The 18,794-nt window shown below is 41.2% G+C and overlaps 5 protein-coding genes across 6 annotated transcripts; 3 read left to right on the forward strand and 2 right to left on the reverse strand.

Annotated features, from left to right (window-relative positions):
* Positions 1-602: 602 nt before the first annotated feature.
* On the forward strand, positions 603-2,414 carry LOC145700646 (epimerase family protein SDR39U1-like). The gene is made up of 4 exons (XM_081777957.1): positions 603-746; positions 785-873; positions 970-1,371; positions 2,025-2,414. The coding sequence occupies exons 1-4, from the start codon at positions 636-638 to the stop codon at positions 2,395-2,397; spliced, it is 975 nt and encodes a 324-aa protein (XP_081634083.1). The 5' UTR covers positions 603-635; the 3' UTR covers positions 2,398-2,414.
* Positions 2,415-2,444: 30 nt separating this feature from the next.
* Positions 2,445-6,671, forward strand: LOC145698177 (4'-phosphopantetheine phosphatase-like). The gene is made up of 10 exons (XM_081775378.1): positions 2,445-2,590; positions 2,636-2,687; positions 2,729-2,973; positions 3,147-3,394; positions 3,463-4,040; positions 4,084-4,222; positions 4,435-4,727; positions 4,769-4,929; positions 5,671-5,949; positions 6,030-6,671. The coding sequence occupies exons 1-10, from the start codon at positions 2,447-2,449 to the stop codon at positions 6,135-6,137; spliced, it is 2,247 nt and encodes a 748-aa protein (XP_081631504.1). The 5' UTR covers positions 2,445-2,446; the 3' UTR covers positions 6,138-6,671.
* On the forward strand, positions 6,631-7,956 carry LOC145700670 (uncharacterized). The gene is made up of 4 exons (XM_081777988.1): positions 6,631-6,773; positions 6,986-7,149; positions 7,294-7,406; positions 7,535-7,956. The coding sequence occupies exons 1-4, from the start codon at positions 6,718-6,720 to the stop codon at positions 7,562-7,564; spliced, it is 363 nt and encodes a 120-aa protein (XP_081634114.1). The 5' UTR covers positions 6,631-6,717; the 3' UTR covers positions 7,565-7,956.
* Positions 7,957-7,960: 4 nt separating this feature from the next.
* On the reverse strand, positions 7,961-16,605 carry LOC145700631 (uncharacterized). 2 transcript variants are annotated; one of them, XM_081777942.1, is made up of 14 exons: positions 16,292-16,605; positions 13,431-13,554; positions 13,256-13,337; positions 12,130-12,223; positions 11,917-12,028; positions 11,611-11,771; positions 11,053-11,289; positions 10,878-11,010; positions 10,621-10,829; positions 10,486-10,574; positions 10,095-10,236; positions 9,431-9,582; positions 8,636-8,838; positions 7,961-8,453 (listed from the first exon to the last, which is right to left on the reverse strand). In XM_081777942.1, exons 2-13 carry the CDS (start codon positions 13,447-13,449, stop codon positions 8,709-8,711), a joined length of 1,560 nt encoding a protein of 519 aa, XP_081634068.1. In that variant the 5' UTR covers positions 13,450-13,554; positions 16,292-16,605; the 3' UTR covers positions 7,961-8,453; positions 8,636-8,708. The 2 variants fall into 2 exon arrangements, with proteins under 2 accessions (XP_081634068.1, XP_081634067.1); XM_081777941.1 differs by lacking the exon at positions 16,292-16,605 and having other exon boundaries at positions 13,431-13,632.
* A 390-nt stretch (positions 16,606-16,995) lies between these two features.
* Positions 16,996-18,563, reverse strand: LOC145699475 (uncharacterized). The gene is made up of 3 exons (XM_081776748.1): positions 18,132-18,563; positions 17,223-17,409; positions 16,996-17,169 (listed from the first exon to the last, which is right to left on the reverse strand). Exons 1-3 carry the CDS (start codon positions 18,328-18,330, stop codon positions 17,127-17,129), a joined length of 429 nt encoding a protein of 142 aa, XP_081632874.1. The 5' UTR covers positions 18,331-18,563; the 3' UTR covers positions 16,996-17,126.
* Positions 18,564-18,794: the final 231 nt, after the last annotated feature.

Raw genomic sequence — 18,794 nt, forward strand, 5'->3', positions numbered from 1 at the left:
GTTGAAGGAACTGATATATACTTTTTCATAAGTTTGCCGTTAGTAGCTAGGATCGACAAGTCCCACCCGACACCCGATCGAAACCCGACGTTTTTGTCGGGTTTTTGTTGGATTCTGCCTACCCTACAAAAACCCGACGCGGAAATTGTGACGACCCTATAAAATCGGGTTTTTGTAGGGTCATTTTTCGGATTTTTGTAGGTTTTTTTCGTCGGGTTTCTCTTCGGATCTACTCATCAGTTTCTTCACAGACAGCTCCCGAAATTCTGTATGCCAAAACTTATGTCCATATTCGGATCTATTTTTTCATAATTCGCCTACTTGGATTCATTATATTTGATTCTACTATAGTGTCGTGAAAACCCAACGAGAACCCGACGAAAACCCGATTAAAGCCTGATAAAAACCCGAAAAATACCCGACAAAAACCCGAAAAAAATCCTAAGAAAACCCGATAAAAAAACCCGACAAAAACCCGACGAAAACCCGACAAAACCCGATCGGAGAATTCCGACTTCAAGAAAACCCGACGAAAACCCGATCCGGATTTCGGGGGCATTTGTCGATCCTAGGTTAGTAGGATAAAATTGAATATCTGGTCAAGAGCGATTATAAATCTGGCGGGCAACAGATGGATGGAGCGGCCAAGCATGATGGTCTCGACAAATTTTCAAGCGACAGATGTCATCGAGCGGTTTCAGACTTCCCGTTGGTTCACGGCTAAAACTTGTGCGATGTACTGCAAGGTGAGGAACAGGAGTTATTTTTTTTTTCTTGCGTTTAGGAAAGAGCGGAACAAGGAAATCCTCTGAAAGTATACGTACAGGCGTCATCTACGCTGTACTATCATATAAATCAAGAGACAGAAGATTTGATGGACGTTGTGTTCAATACTATTGATCTTCAAAAGACGATCAGTTTAGTCGTTGTTACTTTATCTTTCCATTCATTTTATTGAACCCATTTTCGGATAATGACAGAAGAAGACGAAGGCGGATTCAACGATAAGATCAACAGAATGGTTCGACAGTGGGAGACTGAATCCGCTCTGCCTGAAGATATCAACACGAGACATGTGATAATTCGAAACGGCTTCGTACTTGACCCAGAGGATGGTTTGCTGATGAAGTATCTACACAAATTCGGATGCTTTATCGGTGGTCCTATTTCGCGTCATGGGCAAAATCCTTTGAACTGGGTTCATAAAGACGATTTGGTGTCGCTTTACGCCTTCGCTGCCGAAAACAGTCATGTTAATGGCATTCTGAATGGTGTGGCCCCAAGCCTGAATAATCACTACGATTTATGTGCAGCTATGAAAGAAGTGACGAAGAAGCCAAACTGGTTTTCTCTTCCGAGAATGGCACATGAGTAGGTTGAGATCTGGGCTCGGCAAACTGTGTCAGGAACAGACACAGGAACAGGAAAAAAAATTTCTGTCCCATATTTTACACAGGTACACAGGTCAGGAAGCAAAAATATCCTGATTTTAGACAGGTACTCAGACAGGTTTTTTTACACAGCTTATCAAACAGGTTACACAGGTCAGGGCCTGCGTGAACAGGTCTGAGCAGGTCAGAAAACTGGAAACAGGCCCTGTGACAGGACAAAAAACAGGATATTTCTGAGAAAAAATATTACTAAGAAACAAAAAAACGCGAATTTATCGGTTATTTTGATTGTTGAACTCTTTTTTACGTCTTTCGCGATTGATTTCTTTTAATATTTTCCCTGACTTATGCAGTTCCTGACCTGGTTACACAGGAACCTGTCTATGGTCAGGACCTGAGCGGGAAACACAGGCCTGTTTAAGACAGAAACAGGAACAGGGACAGCTAAAGAAATTTTTTCCCCTTAATTTTACACAGGTACTCAGGACAGGCCCAAATTATTACCCGATTTTACACAGGTACTCAGACAGATTCCCCAAAAACAGGAAACAGGACCTGTGACAGGTTTTTACACAGCTCAGTTTGCCGAGCCCAGGTTGAGATCCTCTCTACGGATTTTTTACTGTATTTTAGAATGTGGTACAATCCGGATGTTGCAAAAGTTATGCACGAAAGTAGTTGGGTTGAACCAAAAAGGACCCTCTCCTCTGGCTTCCACTACCGTTTCGGAGATTTGGACGGGGCTATCCGCGATTTAGTGCAAAAGCCCGTTTCATTATCTCAAGTTGCGCGCTATAGAATGGTCCAAAGATACAGGAGACATCTGCAATCAAGTTCAGATTCGTATTTTTACCTCGAGTTCGTCGAGAAAAGAGGCTGGAATCCATTGTTTGTTCCATTCATTGCCTTCTTTTCTTACTTCAGTTGGTTCTTCGTAGTTCTTACTATTGTTTTCAGTGGCGTGTACATGCACCAGTTTGTTAGTTTGTTCACTGATCCCATCTAAATAATCGAAAATCTTGATATTCTTCTATGATTTCATTTTTTCAGAAAATATGGATGATCGAATGGAGGAACCAAAGTCCATTCAAATTGATCAGTTTCTTTCTTATCCGCTGAGAAACTTCGAAAATGCAGCTTCGTTCGCGATTGATATCGGTGGCAGTCTTACAAAGCTCGCGTATTACTCGACAGTCAAGGTTTCTTCCTCGTAGAAACTTCCATAAATAGCTGTTGACTTGCAGTTTAGGATAAACAAAGTTAAGAAGGACGAAAAAGAGCTGTATGATGTCTCAGGTATATTTTCATTGTGTATCATTATTAAAATATGATGACAGAAACTGACAAAATCCTCCCACGTCTACATTTCATCGTGCTCGAAAATCAATACCTGATGGAAGCCTTAGATTTCATTCGAGACAGAGTCAAAGCCAGAACGCAGGATGCTGGCCCTGTTGAGTTTTTCGCTACAGGCGGAGGTAGCATTAAATATGCTCAGTTGCTAAAAGAAAAGATTGGTGTAGAACCTATCAAGCTCGACGAAATCGGCTGTGTCGTAAGAGGTTGCAATTTTTTGATAAGGGTTACTAATATAGACCTTCTATGAATTAGAATCCTAATTACCATTTGGTATTTACCATTCAACAAATCTTATAAGTTATAACCCTTCTTTTGGCTGAGAAACATTCCTCATGAAGCGTTCTCCTTTTCAAAGGACAAAGACGAAATGGAGCCCAAATACGACCATGAAGATTATACAGGCTCCGGAAAAATGACGATAGCCTGTTTCCGTATTTACTTGTCAATATTGGATCGGGTGTTTCAATCTGTTGCATCAGAAGCGCAGACGATTGGGAACGCGTCGGCGGAACATCAATGGGCGGCGGCACTTTCTGGGGCCTCGGTCGTCTTCTCACGGGCAAGGAATCTTTCGACGATATTCTTGAGCTTGCCGAAAAGGGCTCTAGAAGCGGCGTGGACACACTTGTTCGCGACATTTACGGGTTGTGGGTCTCTTGAAATTAAAATTACCCTTCTGACGTCATTCAATAATTTTGCTAATTTGACACAGAGGGACCCCGATTGGCGGCGGCGATTACGGAAACATGGGACTTTCTGGCGACATCACGGCTTCATCGTTCTGCAAGGCGGCCACCCAAAAGTCGTCAAAAATTGAAGAATTCAAACCAGAAGACCGAGCCAAGTCACTTTTGCATATGATCTCCAACGATATCGGGCAGCTAGCTTACCTCTATGCCAAACTCAACAACTGCAAGAAAGTCATATTTGGCGGCTTCTTCATACGAGGACATATGGAGACAATGAGGACTGTCAGCTTTGGAATCAACTACTGGTCTAAAGGCACGATTCAGCCCCTCTTTCTCCGCCATGAAGGATTTCTCGGAGCCATTGGCGCATTTATGCAGTCAAGCCGCGTTGATAAAACGAAACTTTGGGGTGAGAACTTTGCCTCGAGCACGGGCTATCGAGAACGCTCAACGAGCAATTCGAAGGATGATGATTCGATATCAACTTTGGAGTTGGATCAAATGGACATCGCGTGTGAGCCCTTTCCATATTTGATTGACTCGTACAAAGCGGATCAGTGGGATCTGACAGATGACAACGAGTCCAGAGAATATTGGTTAGGTAAGTGAAGTTATCGAAGAATAAAGGAAAGACCCTTTTTCAGCAACCTTAAAATCGTCGACGGGAAAAACAGCCTCCATCGCGAAACAATCTCAAGTCAGTTCAAGCGATGTCGATAACCGTATTTCCGAGTTCAAAGAAAAATACCTCAAGCGGTTAGACAATCTGCGACGTAAACCGGGGTGAGTGTCGAGTCAGTCAGTCCAGAATCGGAATCAGTTCATAAGTGATCTGATTTATAGTTCGGAAGTAACCCTTTCCTATCCGTCCTTTTTGATTATTTCTCATGTGACGTTACGACTCCAAATTATTTATTAATTGGCGATTGGTCTCATTTGTTTTCTTTTTCAAAAATAGCTTGTCACTCTACCGTAAGTAACAGTAATTCATTAAGTTCCTATGGACGACTGTCAGTACGAAAACTGCTAAACATGAGGGAAGACCTTCTCAACGAACTGCTCTTCCCTGACCCGTATATTCACATCAAAAAGAAGGAGAACGAGTTTTTCTTGCCCCTTCTCGCAAAAAGAATTCAAGAAATCGACTCTTTCACCGACCACAAAAAGCAATGGGAGGAGTGTTTCCGCGGCATCCTGGGCGGGAACATGTTCGATTGGGGTGCAAAAGCAGTAACGGACATTTTTGACGGCGCTGCCAACGGCCTCCTGCAATTTTCATCAGCTTTAGGTTTTTAAATCACGCATTTCTTGCTCCTGATTTTTTCTTAGAGAAAATTCAACCACGCCCCTGGTTAGTTGACCATTTCGATGCAATTTACGAGAAGTTAGGAAGATACAAAAGTGTTTGCATTTTCTGCGATAATTCTGGCGCCGATGTGATTCTAGGAGTGCTTCCTTTCGTCCGTCAATTGTTGAGAGACAATCTTCAGGTACTTGAGGCTCTTTATAGTGGGATAAGCGATTTTATTTTACTGTTATTTTATGCCAGTGTTTTTTCGACGATTTTTTCAATTGACGTCATGTGGGTCTTCTTGTGATAAATTTTGACAAGGCAAGCTCGAAAGTCGCCACTTATCCGTGTGTTCGACACGATATAAGTGTCACTAACTCCGATAAATAACGATTTAGAATTATGATTTTTTGTTCTGAGCTCACATGGCAACAATATTTCTGGCGTCATGTCGGCGACGCGAAATTGTGAATTAACTTTACTGCTACTGCTTCGGAGTGGCGCTGGGCCGAGTCAAGTAGTAAATATAAATACTTTACTAAGTCAAGTGCGTCATGTCGCCCTTATTCTCGTCGTCAAAGGGTTAATTAACACCCGCAGTGGCGGATATTAGGTGATATTTAGTCGCATTCCCCGCCCTCGGCCTTTCCACTAAATCTCACTAAAACAGCGTCAAAATAGCGTAAGTGACGTAAAATTCCCCTTTCTTGCTATAAAAACTATCCTATTCTTTCCCCCACTTTGCATTTTTTTTCTAAATTCTTCCTGTGAAAAAATTAACCGTGACGCGTGGAGTTTTGAAAGTGGAGCTTTTGTAAAAACCACTTGCCAGTTGGAACAACCCCTTAAATGGATCCACGTCACTCGAGTGATCGTTGTTCACACGTCATAAGGATATTTGAGAATTTTCCTCCTTGATTTCAAGATTTCTCATTTTCAGGTCGTCCTCGTCGCAAATTCGAAACCTGCGTTGAACGACGTCACCTATTCTGAGCTCGTAGCACTGATGCCAAAAGTCTACCATCTCTGCCCAGAGTTTGAGAGCTTCGTCAACAACGAATCCCTCATCGTCACGGACATCGAGTCGAGCTCACCATGTTTGAACTTGAAGACAGTTCCAACGCGACTTGTTGAAATTCTGAGCGCGAAGAAATGCGACTTGCTGATTTTTGAGGGCATGGGTCGCGCTATTCATACCAACTATCACTCTCAGTTCAAAATAGGACCGTGGTTTTGAAATATAAGTTTTTATGATCAATTGTGGAATTTTCAATTCTTAGATTTTTTCAAACCAAAAACTCAGATTCGATGAAACTTGCTGTGCTGAAAAACGAGTGGATCGCGAAAAAACTCAACGGAAAACTGTTTGATGTTGTTTGCAGACTCGATAAGAAAGTTGAAAACTGAAGACAGACTAAAATTAGTCTTTTTTATTTATTATTAGTTAGAATTACTTCTACTTCACTACTAACAAGATGCATGTAAATAAGTATTTATTTATTTATGTTCCCGTGCCTTCCTACTATTTAATCCTGAAAGCTGATCTATCCAATCGCGCTATAAATGAAATTATCAAAGTCTTTCCTATCCCACTTTTACTCCTGTCATTTTCAAAAGTCAGCTGAGAAGCAACCCCGCTCAATTTTGTCACGTTATTGAAATTGGCCATTTTTTTCTTCAAATTTGATTTTGATAACGCTATCGATCAGGTCCATAAAAAGGCGAACCTTTGGTGAACCTTGATCGTGAATCCTATCAAAAATCGCGGTCGTTTCAATTGTGATCGAGCGGCGCGGGTGTAATCCTCGACAAAGCATTTTTGTTGAGGGGTTGCCGGCGAACCCGAGTTGAACAAAAACAGTCTATTTATATTAATAACCGAATACTCTGGCTGCTTCTTTATCTTTTCTGTTACATAACCGAGATTTTACGGAAGAGGAATTTCCGTGCTTACGTAATCGTCAATTAAGAAACGCATAAAAAAACTATGGCAGATCAGGAGAACAACCATGACGAACTCAAGGCACAGGAGAACCAACTCCGGTGAGTGAAAGAAGTCTAGCTCCCATTTCCTAAATGTAGATTGAGCGTTCAACAGTTGATCGGTATAAAGACGTCCTCGATCATTCTATTTGTATAATTTCGAGAATGTAGTCCGCCAAAGGAAATAAAGGGAAGCAGCTCAAGAAGATTATTTTCTTTGGCGCGAATTTCTTTAATTGAGAATTTAAATTCCCGCTAAAGTTTTCCCTCAGATCCAAATATGGAAACATCGACAAACGTAAAGGGAACGCGATGCTGATGAAGAAACTGCAGGGAAAAAACAAACAGTATTTCGACTCTGGCGATTATAACATGAAGTCGGGAAAGAAGGCAGCTAATCCCATGGCTAATCCACTGGCGGCGAAGACAGTTCCAAGTGAGTAAAGTCGATATTATTTCATACAGATATAAAGTCAAGTTGTCCCTCAAATGGGCCAAGTTTAATGACCAATAATTTTGGGAAGGCTTAACTTTGATTTCCACGACCTAAAAACGCCAATTCTCATGTCTAAATTTTCAGACATGCCGGGCGGAGAACTACCACCCGTTATTCGCCGAGAATCCCTTACAACCGCCAATCAGCCCACAGCAGAACAGATGGCTGCTCTTCAGCAACGACGCGGCTCCCAAGTTGTAAGTTCATTTACTGGTGACTAGCTAGGAAAAAGTTGATTATTCACATCCTAAACAACACGGTCCAAATTGATTGGGAATGAGTCCGCTCAGGAATTCAACTGTTTTAATTTACTGTTCTTTTTTAGTCCGCCCTTGCTCTTTCCAACTCCAACTGAAGACACAACAACACAACAAAGACACGTTCACTAATATATTTTTTCTTCGCAAAGTTACGAAGCGCGTTCTTGGCGCTTCGAAAAAGTTATTTCTTTCTTTTCTCAACATCGAACTACCAATTCTACTGTTTGTCGATTTTTTGATCCGTGTGTTGCATATGATCGGGTGTCCAAATTAACAATTTTCCATTGAGCAGAAGCAGCTCCAATTTTCGTACTACTTTCTCGGCCAAAAAACTAACCAACCGCAAAATATCTTTTAAAAACCGCCTGATTCATACACTTCGATGATTATTTTTTTCTTTCCAACGCCCTCATAAAAATGGTGTTCACGCATTTTTCTCCTGTATATAATAAAATATTGACGAAAATAAAGACTCTTTATTTTTCGAGATGTTTCTTTGAAAGTGTTTCGATGAACATTTATTTAGTAGAACATTGAAAGCGCAGTTGTTTTATGCAAAATTGCAGGGCTTTAATTTTAATTTATTGAACTGAGGGGAAATCGAACAGTTTTGGAGCTGTTTTTGAATACAGTAGCATTGGTGTATTTATATAAATAGTTGTTTCAAAAGTTGGATGAACTTTTATCTCGTTTCGATGAGATAATTTTTGACTTATAATAAAGCACTTCGGTTTTGTTTTAAATAGTTGCAAACTCGAACCATCTGGTTTTGCTTGAAAATTTCAGGAACAAGAAAAAAGAAAAGAGGTAGTTTTGATAGTGGTTCACTAACCAAAAAGGAAGGGTTTAAAATTCGGTTCCCGAATAGAATTCAATTCAGATAGATATTCAGCTGTACAGTCATAATTTATACACTCATGGTAGGAGGAGAGATACAGATAGAAGTTTGCTCGCTTTTCTCGTGTAGGCAGTGATGAGAAGGAACTAAAATGAAGGCTTTGTTATTTGATCACATTTAGCCTCGATTAGGCGTGTCAAACACTGGCTTTACTCATCTGCTTCATCAGAGAGGCGATGAGTTCCTGTCAAGCTGGGGGTTTTTCTAATTTTAGAAATGGAGCACGGTCCCAGCCTCTCAATACTTTAATAGTGCGCGGTAGACTTACAGTGACAGGTTTGATGTGGCAGGGCGATCCCTGTTGTTTTTGAATACGCGCGTTCTTTCTTCGTAAGAGCAGATCACACAGTCGGGCAGGGTGGCCAATCTTGTATCGCGTTTCCGACTCCGAGAAGAATGAGGTCAAGGCCAGAGTAGAAAGTACACGAGTCGATTATTCTGCTGTGGCATTTGCGAGTTTCTGACCATTGACTGGAAAAATAGTTGATCAAGAATCTTTACAAAGATACGAGGAATTACAAGAGTTGTGTATCCTATCTTCTACTTACGTTGATCACAATAGAAGCGGGGGAAACTCAAAATTTATTTCCGCGGGCTTGGGCCAATATTAGCCTGGAAGTGAAAGAGTTCCTCAGAGTTCCTGGCCGTTCGTGAAAATTTGTAAACGATCTACTATTGAATGCTTCCCGATGGAATGTTCGTTAAATAAAGAGTTCAAAATCATCAGGGGCGTATTGTGATTCCGTTTGGAGTCCAAACACACGGATGCCGATGTCGAACGAACTCGAAACCAAACTTGAATGGTCCCAACTCAATGGGATCGAGTGCCGACCCGACGGCGGGCCTGTTTGTGCAATTATTACTGTAATTCATACTGAAAAAGCAGAGGGGATTCTAGCTCGAGGAATTTCTGAGGTATTTCTGGCCCAAAGCCACGCGCTTTTGTCAAAATTAACTTAAAATAAGATAGACAATGGCGCCTTTGAAAACTCTTGAACTCTTAAAAAAAGTTCACCACGGTTTGTCTCGAGTTTCAGCTCTCAGCCCTTGGGAAGAGTCTTACCTGCAATTTAGTTCTCCGTCAGGAGTGAGCGGGTTAGGTTCGAATGCAATGGCTGTGCATCGTTCTTGTTCGTATTTTTGGGACTTTGGGCAGTCGGGCTCGTACATGTGCGAGTTGATCACCAGCCTGGTCGATTCATTCGTACAGAGACGCTGAAATACTGTTAGAAAACGAGTCGACCCTTTTCAGTTGAGCGATGTAATCCGACTTCCGGGTTTTTATATTGCTCTGAATTCCATTACACCAAACTGACCCCTGCCTTGGATCATTTCGTTTCAATGAGTTTTAATCTTAGATTAAGAGCAATCTGACGCCAAATAGGCGCACTCGCTCATTTTCCGGTAATCTTGCGTCGACCGCTCGATCCCTTCGTTTCCTTTGACTTTTCAGCTCGTTACGATGTTGTTATTGAAAGAGCTGCAGTCGGGTACATTCCTTTATTTACGGTTATGCTGATTCAGACGCGATTTCTGTTTACTAAAAGGCGGGGGATAGATTTCGAAATACCGCGGGCTATCTTTCCACAACCACCGAAGAAAGGCCGTTAATTTTACAAGAACACTACTTAAGCTCGGCAGATTAACTGGTTGTAAAATCCTTGACGTATATAGCGGATGCAATTCGCCAGCTCAGCGCTTTCGCCCGGTTTATGTCTGATGCTTACCTCGAATAGCCTCATTGTCTTGAAGTAGTCGAAGATCTCGTTCTTCAGGAAATCGTCTGCGAGAAGGTCTTCTCCGTCAAATTTCTCGCCACAGCTTTCTGCCACGGTTTTCATACATCGCTCCAGCTGGACGTAACGATCGCTTTAATGATTTTTTAAGAGTGGTTTCATGATCAAAATTTGATTTTCAAATGTTTTTTTTCCGACTGCCGTACTCTCGCACATTCGTGGAAAATAGCAAAATAACATGTTAGAGATGAAGTTTTACTGGAGTGAATTTAATGTGCTAACACTCGTCTGAGTCAGTTTATAAGGTCTAGTCATAATTTGAAAAGGATGTGTCACTAGTGCAACGTTTATCCCCGTGCAAAATCACCAAATTGTTTATTACCTGCAGCGGATCTGCTCGGATACTGCAAATGCTTTTAGACAGAAGTTGAAGTCTTCTGTCAGTTCACTGTACTTGCATTTGGGCCATTCCTTGAAAAGAGAATAGGTCTAATTACGAATAAACGAAGCTACTTACGAGTGATGGAGACATCTCATTATCGTAAAAAACGCCTCTTGGTGAGAAATTTTCGATGATCATTTCCGGTAAATAAGCGGCTTTTCTTCGCGCCTGCTCTCTCATTGGGCCGAGTTCGACGGGCTCGATCATGATGCAGTTCATGCTCTTGCATTTCTTCCCGCTGCAAGTCGGATCTTGGATTAAAATTTCTTCGCAGGGGGTAAGAGCTGAAAAGAGTTTTTGATAGAAATTGAATCGCTCCTTGGACGTCTTACTTGGACGAGGAGATGCAGGTTTTCTGTTGCAATAATCAATTTTGATGTCATCAATGGCGACGATGGAATTTCTAGCAGACCCGCGTTGTGCTTCGATTGAAACGCGGATTTTTGAATTCTTCTTGATCTGCGACTAGAATGCGACTCATATAACCTTTTTGCAAATTCTCTCTACCTGGGGCTTTTTCTTTCGAGTTTGACCGGGTCGATAGATGCCGTAATTTTCGTCTTCAAAATATTTCGGGTCCATGATGTTAATTGGATCTGTCGTGGTCCAAACACCTGGTTCGCCTTCTGCATCGATCCGTTCCCAAATTGTTCTTTCTGCTTTGGAGTTGTCTTTGCGAATGTACATGACTTTGACGAACAAACCCATCGGAGCGTTCTTCTCGTCTCCGTGAAATCCACAGGCCTACAAGAGCAAACGTTATGGAATGTTTTTTAGTTTTGTCCTCAAGCTCAACTAAATCCAAGATCAATCACTTTGGCGAAGGATTTGGGTCACTTAAGGGCTACTTGGCGAGTTTGCTCATTCTCAGAGTAAATAAATTCCTTTCACTTTTGCTTAAGCTCTTCTGTTCTTAAAAATTTCGCCTAAGAGCGCTATTTTAGCTGCTCAAAAATAAGACGGGCCCACCCAGGGCGGCGAAATCTCGCAATATTTATTATTTGACTAAAGCTGTAAATTTCCGAAAACTCACATTTAGTGCCCGTTCTGATGCCTCAAATTTACCTTTTTGTCTTTATTCGATTCGCAGAAAATCGCCTGCTTGAAGGTAAGGCAGAGGGCTCTCTTCTTCCTTCGATCGTAGCGGATTCCTTTGCTCATAAATCGAGCTGGATTCATTTGATCCTTCGAGTATTTCGCATTCGCGACCAGATAGTGGCCAGGTCCTGAAAAATTACAAATTCAGTGAGCAAATTTTCAGCCTAGACGTCTGAATCACTCGCACTCATCAATCAGCTATAGATTGTCCTAAATTAGCCCGGCATTGGTGTTTCAGAAACAAGAATCTGAAAACTAGCGCTAAAAACTTACTTGGCTTGAGTTCCGGTTGATTTTCGACGATTTTCCATTCGAGCGGCCGGCAACTTTTCCGCTGACTCGCACCAGTACTGTTTACGGTTTTACGACATCGTTTCGTTGCTTTCTAAAATCGGATGGTAACAAGTACAGTTGACCTAGTTGACAACATTCCTCGAGGAATTCTGTCTGTCATCAATCTTGGAAGATGAAAGCGGAGAATCTTACCTCGACTTTCCAAAATTTACACTCAACGCGGTCCTTGCTGGCTTTCCTGCGCGACGGGCGCTTCCGCCTGAACGGGTCCATCGAGCAGTTTTTACTGATCAAGGGTCAAAATGCGACGTGGATCGCACCAGCTGGGTGGCTCAATCGCTCACCCCCTGCTCCTGTAAACAGCAGAAAAACACGTTAGGTGCTAAGGTTCGGTGAAACGCGCGCCTATCTGGATATCGTAAATTATTTCATTCCGAACTGTAGCACGAGAATTAAGGGATTAGTCACTGTGAGTGCAGCGAGAGTAGATGTGGATCAAAATGGTACACGGAGGGAATTAACATTGACCGCCAGGCTCGCTCGAGGAATTCAAGGTACACACATTCCTCAAACCACAACTGGGATGGGCAAATAAGCTCATTAATGAAATTCACCTTTCATCGAAAATAACGAGTTCTACAAGGGTCAGAAACACACTTGTAAATACTCTTATTTACGAGGCGATTATTAAGCTGCTCTTTACGCGGGTAAAAACGGCACTTCTGACAAAAACAATAAAGCAACAAAAACAAAAGCAAATGGGTGGCATTCCAGCTTTTTATGGTGGCGTCATTGGCAACGTAAAAAACGAAACCGAAAAGAAAATGATGCCGGTTAGTCGGAGGCGGAGTAAGTAAAAGTAACTGCCGGAAGCAGCAGTTGCGTGAGCGCTTATTAACTTCACACCAAACGGTGGCAATTTTCGCTGCGGAAAGTGTATTCACGACTTCACGAGACTGCGCAGCTTTACAAAGACCCTGCCTGGGTCAAGGCCATTGTGTGGGGCTCTAGGCCAAACAAAAAACGCCTTTTAAAATCACGGCCACTTTCAAATCCTCAACAGACGATCAGAAAATAAGGCAATCTGCTAAATCACTTTACAGGGAAGAATTTTCATCGAAGTTCTTGCGAAAAAATATTTTTTTTTATAAATTATGAAAGTTTATTGCCAAAAAAAGTTTGAGTTTGCCCGAAATAGCAAGTTTTACTATTTTTAGCTTACTTCCGATATCGGAACTCCCGGTTTAAAAAATAGACAACCTCGTAAAACAAATGTAAAATGAAAGTCAAAAACTCTGGCGCGGATTTTGGCCCTTTCCTGGATTGTCCTTTGTTCTTCGATCGTCTTGATGAACTGACCAGAGTTCTATCTTGGTCCAAAAGAGCGCATAGAATCGCGACTATATTTGGTCATGAAAAATGAAAATGAAAAATTGATAATTTTCAAAATTATATTTATCTAATTCTGATTAATAAAAATAGATAAAAATTACCTAGAAAAAGAAATCTCATTGTTGATTTCGTCTCTCTTCCTTGATCGATAAAGTTTTCTTCTTTTTACGGAATTGCTGTTCTGGACTGATCTCTAGTAGCTGCTTCGTGAGACTTCTTCTATGGCTGAAATTTCGAAATTGAAAATGTTGAAAAGTAGGTTGAGTGATAGATTTAGAGAATTGGTATTTGGATCGCGTTAAAAAGTTGGTAACGTTCTATCAACTCATCTGCCATTATCGCTAGCGCCCGGGCCTCTAGCGACTTCGTGCTAGGCCCTGACCCCGGGGCGCCATCTTTACAGAGAGTCAGATCTTCTGCCCAAGCGGGGGTCCTCTCCTTCACGATAATCCTGAGGAATTCTCTTTACTCGTCAGGCCTCACGCTGGAATTCACACTTCTGGGATGAGCTGCCCACAGACAGTTACAGTTAACGCTTGCACAAAGGCAGACTACTGTTTCAGCTCATAAAATATTTTTTTCAACAAAGAAATTTCCGCTTTCAATTTTGTTTTATGGTGAGAACGGGTCAGTTCTGATGCACTTTTCATGATAGAAAACACGAGTTCAAGTATCAAAAATACAATTTTGCCAGAGTTGCGTGAGAGATTGAAATAGAAGAATCCGTTTTGCCGGTGATTGCAGCGAATTTCGGCATTGGCAGCAAAACAAAAAGAAGATTCGCTGAAAAATTCATGAGGGTATTCTTGGAGAATCATTGAAAGACTTTCAGTCTGGAAATTTCAAAACATTTTTGCAGAAATTCATGCCCTCTGAAAATGGGAGACGAGAGAATCGCTGCTATCGACGAACTTCTAGCGCACTGTCGAGCAAGAGAATATGTAGTAGTACTAAGAAGAGCAGCTAATCGAAGTTTTTTTTCTAGGATGGGTTCAGTGATGAAGAGGAAGAAACGAAGAAAAAAGAAGGCGGAGAAAGTATCGGAGGATGTTGCGCGATCGGCTGCGGGAGTTTCATTTTCGTGTGTGGCTCGATAGGCTTGTTTTATGAAAAGGTCGCACGTCCTCTTCCGTATTTCGATTGATAGAGCGCATAAATACTAAACGCAAGCTTTCCCACCGATTGCGTTGAACTTTTTTCTGCGTGCGCAGGAAATTGTTTCATTTCAATCATCATCGAACCTCTGCGACCTCCGCCCAGTTCTTTTTTCAGCGTCATGAGAAACTACGAAAGCAGACAACCCGAGAGGATCGACATATGGATGGCCTTGGGAAGCAAAGCCAAGGTTCTCAAAATTAATAACTCTAGAGCTCAATGAGCTATTGAACTATCGACTGTCAAAAGGCTGGCCCCATATAAATCCTAATTTCGTAAACATCATTCGTATACTAACCGAAAAGAACCCTTCAAAAAGTCTGTATGTTATGAGCATTGGAATTCTACTCATGAAAGTATTAAAAAACTCTAATGAAACAAGATAACTTGCGTAATAATCTGCCACTCCTCTCACGAGGAGAGGCTTCCAGCTATTTCTTTGAACTCTTCCACCACGAAGTCACTATTGAACTCAATGGCATTCGAAGCCCTTAGGGCGGATGTCCATTGTACTGAAGATCACTGTAAAATTTAGCGCTAGCAAGTTTTTAATACTGGAAAAAGACTCAGTAGCTGTTTGAAGAAGTGTCTTCCTCGAAGAACGAAAAAGACAGCGCCCAAAGGATCTTTTGATCTTGCGTAAATTACGGTTCTATTGTAACAATTGTATGCAAAGAAAAAGGAATAGAAAATATTTGATAGAATTAGCTTTTTTGTTAAAAGTTCTAACAAAAATTCTACTCAAAATGAAAATATATTATAAGAAAGAAAAAAACAAAATCAGAAAATCGTGCTTTTTACTGAAGAGTCTTCAGTCTAATGATCTCGTCGATTCTATTTAATAGGAGAATGTTGAAAGCATTATTGATGCCGTACCTGAAAAGTAGTGGATCGGGCTTTACCTAGAGGTCAACCCTTTCTCTCTTTTCTCTCTGAGATCTGTGGCAGCCGCAGATTCCCAAATGACAGGGACCGTGCTTTAGGAAAGAAATTCGCTGCTCCGGGCGGGTACAAAAGTGAAGAATCCCTGCTCTAGTAGTCTAATGCCACATTCCACCGGGAAATCTCTTCCTGCCTAGTCTCCTTGGTTCAAGTTCGGTTCGTCTCGGTGCAGCAGACAAAGGCCTATTCAGTGAATTATATGCTAAGTCCACGGGGTCATCTGGGTTTTCGCGTATTCAGCAAGGCTCTTGTCCTATTTATGCTCAAAATACGCCTGTTATAAGTATTGACAAGTCTGCCAGGGACATGAAGGAATCAAGATAGAAGGTCAAGGTAGCTGCTAGAGTAACCGGTCCGGTTCCACGGATGCCAGCGTCTCATGCAGATTATGGCTGCCGCGGGCCGAAAGCTGCGTGGTCACAGCTTTTCAATCAGTTCTAAAAATTCGAAAATTTCTACTTGGAGACTGGAATTCCGCACAACCGTGACATTAGCTTGGATAAAAATCAAACGCGCCAAATATCATAGAACCTGTCTAGTGCTTGAATTACCCACCGGCACCTTAATTCTTAAATCATAGGCTCGGCGAACACTGCCTAGCTTGACGAGTTCGCCTCTTTGCTAAAATCAAGGTCAAATCGAAAAATGTCAAACTAAGCGATTCAAAGATCATCAACTCAAGTATCGGACCAAGTGCATATAGAAAAATGATCATTTGTCTTGCTTTTATCAAACAAATAGCTCTCACGAACTTTGCAAGTTATGTTAACAAGTAAGCATTGATAATAACAGTTGTCCTCGAAACAAGAAAGTAGACACGATAATTCGTCCAACTTGACTGACCCTCCCTTCTTTTGTTGCATACCTTTGAATTCTGTTTCTTAGAAAATTCGTTTGCCTTTCTCTTTTTCTCGTTTTGTTTTGTCTTGATCTTATTAATTCGCGAGTTTATTTAATGATCTTCAGCGTCGTATATTTAACACGAGCTGAATTGGGGAATGAAGGACGGAAAGTGTGAAGATCTTCGGATGTGTTGACGTCATGTCAATGCAATTCAGAGCCGGAGGGAAGATTCTAAGTCCAGACATTTTCACTTTCGCTAGCCTGGAATCCGCTGACTCCACACCCGGCACCTCTCAAGTGCTACTTATTCACTTATCGTATTCTGTGAACTTAGAGATAACATGCACTCGAATTTACGCCAAACGTAAAAGTTCAAATCGTCCATTTCAAGTTCGAATACCTCGGCAGCAGATAATCACGCGGTTGAGAAAGACACGGTAATTGGGGACCACGTTACGTGGTGCACCTTTTAAAAAAGAGATCACATGACTGCTCTACATATTTTTGAACCTCAATGAAGCCATGTGATTGATCGTTAATTGGAGGTGGAAAATATTTTGAAAATTTTCATGACATGACTGTTTCTTGCACCAAAATATTGTTGAAGCAATGCGACTCAGAAGTACTCTGATTAATTTTCATTTAGATAATAAAAATATTTTCGTCGTCGACACAGCTGCTGTTCTATTTTTAACCTCTCAGCATATTTTTGGATAGAATCTGCTTTTTATCGTTTGGCTGATTTTCCGCTTTCATAAAAATCAACAAGAATGACGAGCATCGGAAATCCGCGCGCTCAAATGTGATTATCTTTATTGTTGTGTTTCTCTCGCTCAATTCAAGTTTTTTTTACTTTATTAAAACACATTATCTTCGTCTTCTAATAAACGCGTCGACTGGCTAAAAATAGAATTATAGGTTATTTTTAAATCGTCATTTTTTATTTAGCTTACGTTACTACTTGAAGGTTTGAATTCTTTTCGAGAGTGTTGACTTTGAAGACATTGTCAGTACTTTTGCCGATTTTCTGCATCATTTCGATGTCTTCCTTTAGCTTCTTTTCCTTTTTCTTCTTCTGGCGCTCTTCCCAGTAAACGGTGTAACAGCTCCGGAAGACGAGAATGACTATGCTCATCAGCACTAGAAAACGACGGGTTTACTCCTGGACTAAGCTGATTGAGTCCCAATTAATTTTCGCCGAATAAGCTGACTATTCAGATGCCCACAATTTTGATTAATTGGGCGATTTGAGAGGCCTGTCCTGTCACTGTACGATTTTATGGGGCGATTAAACGGGAAAAGTGCTTTTAGAGAGATTTCTCGAATGTTTTCCTCGAAGAAAGAAAATTGTTTGTTTATTGATATTTTCTAGAGCTGCTGTTTGTTTCTCAGGGATGTCTATATAAGGAGGGGTTTGACGAGAGTCAGCCATTCTTGACGGTTTCGTCTTGACAAAGGCACCCTTTCCAGGACTGTGAATACTGGGAACTTTCCCAGTGGGAAGGGTGACTGTAATCGATAGTGGACAAGAATACGACACTCTTAACGAGGAGGAAGCGTAATCCATGCCAGTAAACCTCGAGTACATGTTCAGCGAGCCCTTTTTAGGGCTCAAAATATTATCAATCTTCCTTGATTCCAAAAAAGTTCGAAAACTCCCAGTACCGAGTTATGAAAAATGGTAGAATGAAGTGATCAATAGCGTTCAAAATTGACATATTAAATGAGATGTGGATGGCTTTAGTGCCTCATAAACCCGGTAAGCGGTCATCACATTTTTAGAAAACTGCTCCCAATAAAGTAAAATAAAGTTTTCTCCAAACGAGGAAACTACCTTTTTCCAGCGCTAAATGCGGACTTACCGAAGCCTACTTCAAATCTCATCCGCAAGATCGAAGGTCCATTTTTTTCTCCAAGATTTTCTGTAGAATTTGACAGGATCTTTGAAAACTCTTTAATTTGCTCCTCTGAAGTTGTTTCTTCTGTCAAGCTCTTTCTGAATGCTCTGTCTCTCGAAAACGCGGAGCTATTGTCCGGGACGTAAATAGTAAAATTATTCATTCATTGGCTCTTTTACAAAAGACTAAACTTTACGGCTTGCGATAATTTTCAATGTAAATACGTTTGAAATGAGCAGGATTGCAGGCTCCCAAATAAACGTTCCTATTCATGTTTGTTCAGACAGTCATCATTCTGCTTGAATTATAAATCAAAAGAGAGGTGCGAATCTTTCCAACGTAACAAAGGCCCAAGGTCAAAAATATATCCAACTGCTGAGAAGCAAGAAAAAGTGTTTCTATCGGCAAATATCCCTAATTAGACCTCAAGTCACTTAGGTTTAGCTCAATAAGATTTGATTTACCTTTTATTTGGACTGAAGTAGGGCACGTGTTGTCTTCAAGCCTCGAGCTGTCAGTGTGGAATGTGTGCGTGTTTTGATTCATTCTTTCGAAATTTAAAGTCTAAAACCTATCATATATCTTCTCGTTTTATGACTGATCATGTGAATCAGAATAGCTACCGAT

Source organism: Oikopleura dioica, chromosome 2, assembly GCF_907165135.1.
Source record: "Oikopleura dioica chromosome 2, OKI2018_I68_1.0, whole genome shotgun sequence".
Lineage (NCBI taxonomy): Eukaryota > Metazoa > Chordata > Appendicularia > Copelata > Oikopleuridae > Oikopleura > Oikopleura dioica.